Source organism: Microtus ochrogaster, unplaced genomic scaffold, assembly GCF_000317375.1.
Source record: "Microtus ochrogaster isolate Prairie Vole_2 unplaced genomic scaffold, MicOch1.0 UNK1, whole genome shotgun sequence".
Lineage (NCBI taxonomy): Eukaryota > Metazoa > Chordata > Mammalia > Rodentia > Cricetidae > Microtus > Microtus ochrogaster.
The window spans coordinates 2,723,611-2,731,626 of record NW_004949099.1 but is presented as its reverse complement, the minus strand read 5'-3'; the positions used below and the strand labels follow the sequence as shown (position 1 = coordinate 2,731,626).

The window sequence follows — 8,016 nt, the reverse complement described above, 5'->3', positions numbered from 1 at the left end:
AGTGCTGGGATTAAAGGCGTGCGCCACCATCGCCCGGCAACAGCACACTTTGAAAGACACCCTTGAGGGTAGTTTAGCAAGTAGCTTCTCCTTCCCAGCCTCACACCTTATACCTGCTGCTCTGTCCCTGATGATCCTGCTGTCAGTCTTTATCAGTCTCCCTTGGTCCCATGCATGGGTGGCCTTCTCATCGTCCCTTTGCCCGCTCCAATGTCTCTTCTGTAATGAGCACTGGGGCCCTCAACCACAACATCTGTGGTGGTTTGAATGAGGATGGTGCCCATGGACTTTTAGGTTTGACTCTTTGGTCACTAGGGAGTGACACTATTTGAAAGGAATAGGAAGTCTGGCCTTGTTGTAGGAAGAGTGTCACTGGGGTGGGCTTTGAGGTTTCAAAAGCCCATGCCAAGCCCAGTGTCTGTCTTCCTGCTGCCCGTGAATCTGGATATAGACCTCTCAGCTACTTCTCCAGCACCGTATCTGCCTGCATGCCTCCATTCTCCCCACCGTGGTGATAATGGACTAAACCTCTGAAACTGTAAGCCAGCCCCAATTTAATGCTTTCTCTTATAAGAGTTGCTTTGGCCATGGTGTCTCTGTCTCTTCACAGCATGAACACTGACTAAGGCATGGATGGTCTTTCTCACTTACCTCATCTCAGCCATCTATTTATCTCATTTGCTACTCTGTCTCCAGTGTTACAGTGTATGATAGCAGATGTTTGTGTTTGTTAGAAAACTGAGAAAATGAAGTAATGAAGACTTAAAAGTAAATAAAGATTTAGATTTGGAATTACATTCTTCAGCTTCCTGTATGCTAACAGAATGCCTTGGATGATCATCTTAGGAAGAAGAATGGTCTAGTTTTGGCTGGGCATGTTGGAGGTTTCATCCATGGTCAGTTGGTCCCATTACTATGGAGCCTTCAATGAGGTAGTACATCGTGGCAGAGTAGTAGAGCTTGTGGCAGAGAAAGCTGCTTACCTCCTGCCTGTGGGTGAAATAGAAAGGAGGAAGAAGGGGTTGAGGTCTCCAGGGCACACCTCAAGGACCGCAATTCCTCTGATGAGGTCCCATACCTCAGAGATTCTGTCACCTCCCAACAGTGTCCAGGCTGAGACAAGCCTTTGGCACATGGGTGTTTGGGAAACAGGCCCCAACTGTAGCAAAGATTGCCCAGATTATCCAATTCAACAAGTCACAATGTCCAGGAAGTAGGAAATCTTGATGAGTCCCAACCTCTTACCCCAAACTCTAGGACCTAATACCCTAGAAGTCACAACTTTTCAGACGCAAGGGAAGATCCAGAGGGTCACTAGATACCTACCATATGCCTCCCATGTGGCATGGGGGCAGCCTCTCACATCATCCCTGTGTCTGGATAGAAGCATGGGCACTGATAATCAGGTACAGCAGATGGTGCAGGCTATGGTATGTCGCCAGCTCGACAAGACACTTGCCATTTTCAGAGCATTTTGGAAATACAGACCCAAGGCTGGAGAACTGACTGTTTTAAAGTTCAGGTCACCTTTCATTCTTCCTAATATTTATTACAAAACGTTCAAAAGCACAGCGATGTCGTAGAATTTCCCGCTGTGTACCCACCTGCACTTGTACTTTTCCCATGGCCGCGACAAGGTGTGTGAAAAGCGGCTAAGGGAGGGAAGGGTTTGTTTTGATTTATGGGGAGAGGGCACAAGCATGAGGGCAGGGAAAGCATGGTAGCAGGAGGGTGTGGGCTACATTGTTTCACAGGCAGGAGGCGGAGAGGGGAATGTGTCTGCTTCCCTTGCTTTCTGTCATTTAGTCAGGCCATAGAACAGTACAGCCCACAGTTAAACCATCTCACCACCCCCCCGCCCCCGCCACAGACACAAGCAGAGGTGTGTCTCTTAGGCGATTCTAGATCTAGATCCCACACAGTTGACACGATTACCTCATTTACCCATTACCTGAACTTTACCAATTCCATTTTACTCACGTACTTTATCACATACACATCTGCCCGGCCCCTCTGTCTAGGGAAACACTTTACCATGAGCTCAGTCCCAGTCTGTGTTGTTACTTGTGTTGTGCTTTGTTTTGAGATGGAGTTTGACAATCTTGTCCATGTTGGCTTTGAACTCCTGGATTCAAAGACATCCTGTTCCTTAGCTTCCAAGGTCCCTGGCTCACCCAGGGTGACCTAGGTATCTCTGACGCATTTTAAAGCAGGTGACAGAAGTAGCATCCTTCCTCTTCAGTACTCAGGCACACATGTCACTCTTGGAGCTCAATGGTGCTTTTTAGTGGTTTGGGGGAGGGATGCAGAATTTCCATAAAGTTCACAGATCTGCAGTGTATACTGATTGCATGTTGACTCTCTTTCTAAGTGTAAAGCTTTATCAAGGCTCAGAATACTGTAATCAGCTCAGAAAATGCTTTCTAGTCTCCTTCTAGTTCATTTCCGGTTTACCTCCATCCGCCGAGGCACCCTTAGCACTGTTTAAGCTTTTTCCACCAAAGACGGTTTGCCTCTGGGGCAGTAACTTTGAAATCTTCCCTCAAATTCCATCCTTAAAACTTCCTGCTACCCCGTTTAGCTCTACCCTGTCTCAGGTTGTAACAGTCATGCCTGTGAGCACTGTTCCATTTGGGTGAGCTGTGAACCCACCTCATATAAATACCTTATAAATACAGTGGCTGTCCCTCTCCCTTCTGCCTGTCCTGCTGCAAGAAGAAACTCTCTCCCTTGAGGCCCAGAGTTGTTCCAAAGTCAATCCATGAGGGGGCAAGATGGCTCAGTGAGTAAGAGCTCTTGCAAAGGACCTGCCTTTGGTGCTAACACCTACATGGTAGCTCACAACCACCTGTAACTTCTGTTCCTGGGAAACCGATGCCTTCTTCTGACCTCTGTGGGCACCACGAATGCACATGATGCGATACACATGCAGGCAAATTAGTCAAACAAATGTAATAAACTATAGCTAAGAATATTTTAAATATTCAACACATGAAGTTCACTATTGAGTCTGATGTCAATATTACATTAAAGCTTTAAAACATTAATTTTGTTATTGTTGTTTTTCAGGGTTGGAGACGGAGCCCAGGGTTCTCTGTGTGTACTGGGTGAGCACTCTGCCACTGATGACACTCCTAGCTCTTGTTTCATTGAGACAAGGTGGATAGATAGCTCAAATTGGCTTCTGCCTCTTGGGTGCGGGGGTTATGGGCATGTGCTCTCAGGCTCAGCTCCCTTCATTACAAGTTTAATACAGCTCCTCTGAAATGCCTGGGACGTGATGTATTGAAGATTTCAGGGGTTTTCTTCCCATTTTAGAATGCTTGCATACACACAATATGGTAACTTGGAGGTGGGACCCAAGTCTGAACATGAAAGTCCTTGTTCCACACAGCCCGTGTGTACGGAGCCTAGGGGTATTTTATGTGCCAGCTTCCGGGTTCTCATGTTTTGACTCTTGCCTGTCACATGAAGTCAGGTGTGGAATTTTCCACTTGCTGCATCATGTCAGTGATCAGAAAGCTTCAGATTTGGCTGTAGTTTGGATTTATGGAGTAGAGACGCTTGATTCTTACTGTTTGTCAGGATTTTATGTAGGGCAGAGGTGAACAGTGAGCTTACTTGAAGTCAGATCCTGTTCAGGACATTATGTTAGTTGGAATGTCCTCTAAAACTCTTGTTACCTGCCCGCTAAGCTCCCTCCTAAAGGTGCTCACTGTTTTATCACTGGGTTTCAAATAAACAGAGTTTGATTTTAAAACAACACTTTTATATTTCAAACAGACTTACTGTTTCCTGTTTGCAAAATGGCGACACAAAATTTAGGGGTCATTTTCCTAAGGGCACTAATTCATATGAGGACCCCACTCCCATGACCCACTTAGTCCTAATGACTTGTCTCCAAATGCCATCACAGGCAAGGGGAGTGCCAAAGATCCAGCACACAAACCTGTGGCAAACACAATTCGGTTCACAGCAGGGACTCTAGGATGGAGTCTTGAGCCTAGGAGTCCTTGGAGCCTCTTTCTGCAAATGCATACATATATGGCCTGGCCTATCACAAAGGCAAACTGGCTGAACCTTAAGCTTGGCCACTATCTGAGTAAAACTGCCACCATCTTCATGAAACCAGCTGTGCTTGCCTCCCAAGAGTCCGTCATGATCAGGCCTGTGGCCTGATGACATATTCCCTCCTAGGAAGGCCTCAAGGAGGGTCACTGGACCTTCACCAGGGTATCTGGCCACTCCTCCAAGCCATGTATATTTAGATCAGCCCTAATTGTCCGTGGCCTCAGGACCTCAGGGAGGGACTAGATATACCTGCTGGTGTAGACTAGGGAAAAGAGGCTTCATCTGTGAAGCTGAGAGGAAGCCATTGTCCATGATCTGGGAAGACCTTCCAGTGCAGCTGCTCTGAGGTCACCAACACTTCTAACAGTGACCCCTCACCCATATTCACCAGTAAGCCAAGTAAACTCATCCCTAGGACGAGCCAAGGTAGAACTGCCCTTTGGTTTGTCCTTGGAACCTTAGGAAGGTAGATGTCATTCACATCTGCCCACTGTAATGGATTATTAAACATGCTGCAGGATCCCTGACGGTTGTAGGTCTCCGAGCAGTGGCTGGTCCAGGGCAGGGAGACACGTGGCGGCAGGCAAGAGACAGAGACATGGATAGGCACGCCATGCAGAGTGAGGTTGGATATTTTATTCAGTGGGTTATGGAGGGAGAAGGGAGAAGGGAGAAGAGAGAGAGAGAGAGAGAGAGAGAGAGAGAGAGAGAGAGAGAGAGAGAAGGGAAAGAAGGGGAGAAGGGAGAAGTGGAGAGAGGCAGAAGCTGCCTCTTTCAAGAGGGAGATGGAAAAGAGGGAACTCAGGCAGGAAGCTGAAGATCAGCCTGTCTCAGCAGAGGGGGGAGGGGAGGAGTGAGGGTGGCTTCTCTCTTAAAGAGAAAGAACAGATCATTACACCCACAAAAAGGAATTTTAACAACAAAAGCTGGAATATTTGTCAGCATTTCAAAGTCAGGCTTTGTGTTAGACAATATTTCATCATTGCGATGAAATGCTTATACAAGGAATTTAAATTTTAGTTTTAGTTCATGGCTTCAGAGATTTCAGTACACCGTCATTTGGGCTTGAAACCCTGAACCTGTGGTGGCACAGTAGTTTCTCATCATATTTCATGAGCAAGTAACAGTCTGACTGAACTACTTACTTCCTGGTGGACTGGAAGCAGAGAATGGGGAAGGGGACCAGGGACTACTAGATATAGCCTTCAGAGAGACAACCATCAAAGGCGCTCTCCCGGTAACCTACTTCCTTCAGCTAAGCTTCATCTTACAAAAAAGCCCACCGTCTGGGGCATGAACATCCAACAAACAAGCCTGTGAGGTTGTAGTGGTTTGAAAGAAAATGGCCCCCACAGGGTAAGGTGCTATTGGGAGTGTGGCTTTGTTGGAGTAGGTGTGGCCTTGTGGGAGGAAGTGTGTCACTGTGAAGTCAAGCTTGAGATTCCATACAAGCTCAAGCCATACCCAGTGGTTCAGACTACTTCCTATTGCCTGCGTATCAAGATGAAGGACTCTGAGCTCCAGCATCATGGTGGTAATGGACTACACCTCTGAAAATAGAAGCCACCCCCAATTAAATGTTTTTCCTTTAGAAGAGTTGTTATGGCCACAGTGTTTCTTCAGAGCAATAAACTTTAACAAAAACAGAGGACAATTCACTTTCAAATGCCAAACCCTCATACCCTCGAAAAATGGAAGGATGAGAAAGCAGGGCCAGCATCCTCTTGGTGTCAGTAGCTGAAACCAAGAGCCCCTTCCTCTTCACGTAGGAGTAGCTAGTAGCAGTGTTGTTCAGATCTGGAGTCCTCATCTCTCTCCCTTGTGAAGCCCCAGGTACCTTCTTTTCTTTGGGTTTTAGTCTTTGCCAGAGCAACCACTTAGGTTTGTGACCTCTTTCATGGTTCTAGGCACCTTTCAAAAAACCTGAAAGGAGTTATGCTGACAGAACATTCACCACACATTTCAAACGAAATTTTAAATTGCAGCCTGCCATGGAAGCCTAGACTCCAAGGTGAGTTTTTTCCTCTGAGTCAGTGAGGTCCTCTCCCATGTTTTCACAGTGCTTCCAGGTTTCCAAAGGGAACTTTTCATGCTGCACTGGAATTCTAGTGGCAGAGCTTGACGGGGTCTTACCTGAGCCTTACCAGGGTGCTCACCTCCCCATCTCTATTCTTTCCAGATAGTCCAGCTTAGGCACACTCCTGCTTTCACAGCAAATATGTCGGTCACCACATCCCAGTGCTATGTATACAGTCTGCACTTAATAAAGGCTGGTAGAAATGGATGATGAACGAAGGAATGTATTTGGAGGGATGGATGGGAGGATAGAAGGGGGCATGGATGGATGGGTGGGTGGAATGATGGGAGGAAGAAAGGATAGATGGATGGACGACGGATGGGTGGGTGAGTGGATGAATACATGGGTGAATACATGGAAGGAGGAATCTCCACTCTCCGGCTGGAGACACTTCGTTGGGGGAGCCCGGTGACAGCAACCCTAGGTAGGCAGTTAGGCTCTAGTCCCACCTTGCTTGTACCCGACATTCTCTGGGCCCCGAGGTAGCGCTGTGGTCGCCCGAGGGCGGAAGCTTCCGTGCCGGAACCGGCGCGCTCGGCGCTAGTTGCGGGGGGGTGCGGCTTAGCGGGAGGACCGCCTAGCCGGCGCTCAAGCGGCGGCGTGCGAGGCGGCGGCGGCATGGCGGGCCGGCGGGTGAATGTGAATGTGGGCGTGCTGGGCCACATAGACAGCGGCAAGACAGCGCTGGCGCGCGCGCTGAGCACCACAGCCTCCACCGCCGCCTTCGACAAGCAGCCGCAGAGCCGCGAGCGTGGCATAACGCTCGACCTGGGCTTCTCCTGTTTCGTCGTGCCGTTGCCGGGAGCTGAACCCGGGACCGACGACACGCAGCTGCAGGTCACACTGGTCGACTGCCCCGGGCACGCCTCCCTCATCCGGACCATCATTGGCGGTGAGCGCGGGCCGGGGCGGGAGCCGGGCTCGGGGTCCGAGCTCGCGGGAAGGGACTGGCCTGACTTCCTAGGCCTGGCCGCCCGCCCGGGAGGCTTGGGGCCTCGAACTCACAGACTACAGACGCGAATGCCGTTCCCGCCTTCACTGCCGTGCAGCGAGATGCTTTCCTAGAAAAACAATCAAGGAAACAAACCCTGCAAAAAGTGTGTACGCAAAAGTTTCAAAAAAAGTCACCATTCACCTGACGTTTGGTCTCTCCATTCTCTGTCCCTGACATTGTTCCCAGCGTCCTATGTATGGATGGTTTCAGGAAAAGTACACAGAAATGCCGGCAAATCGCGGTTTTGAAAAGATTCCGGCTTTTCTTCTGTTGTAGTACTTCGGGGACGGGCCGGAGAGCGCAAACCTAGTGCCCAGATCATAAGAGGCAAGTGCCCTGTCCCTGGGCTCTTTCTCGAGACCTCATCTCTCCCTTTTTATATACAAATCAGCACTGTCTGGAGACTGCTCCTTATCGAAACATAAAGTTCCATCACTCAGTTTTAAAACTCACACAAAGTTCCATTGTGTACACTTACACCAGCATTTTCTTGATAGACTTTTGTGGTTTTTCGAGGGCTGGCTAGCCATTCAGTAGTGACTATTCTATCCAGAAGGCTTTGGGGCGTGCCCTAGTGTAGCAGAGTAAGTTGGGTCTGAACGGTCTAAGGCAAAGGGCCTGTGTGTTTTCCGTCGTGAAGAGTATTGCTAAAATCTACCCCTAGGATTTGTACCGCTTAACTAGTCTTTAAATACAGGCTACTTAGGAATAGGGCTTTATACAAAACCTCTCCTCACTACCCCTCTTTGCTCAACTCTGGACCCTTTCCATTTGTGCACATGAAACTATTCTTCTTTTTGGTTTTTCGAGACAGGGTTTCTCTGTGGCTTTGGAACCTGTCCTGGAACTAGCTCTGTAGACCAGGCTGGTCTCG

The 8,016-nt window shown here is 48.6% G+C and overlaps 1 protein-coding gene across 1 annotated transcript in view; it reads left to right on the top strand.

Annotated features, from left to right (window-relative positions):
- Positions 1–6,751: 6,751 nt before the first annotated feature.
- Eefsec (eukaryotic elongation factor, selenocysteine-tRNA specific) overlaps positions 6,752–8,016 on the top strand; it is a 220,970-nt gene continuing 219,705 nt past the window's right edge. Inside the window, exon 1 of the mRNA XM_005364845.2 lies at positions 6,752–7,040. Within this exon, the coding sequence (XP_005364902.1) occupies positions 6,767–7,040 (274 nt within the window). The 5' untranslated portion in view covers positions 6,752–6,766. The remainder of the gene's footprint in view (positions 7,041–8,016) is intronic.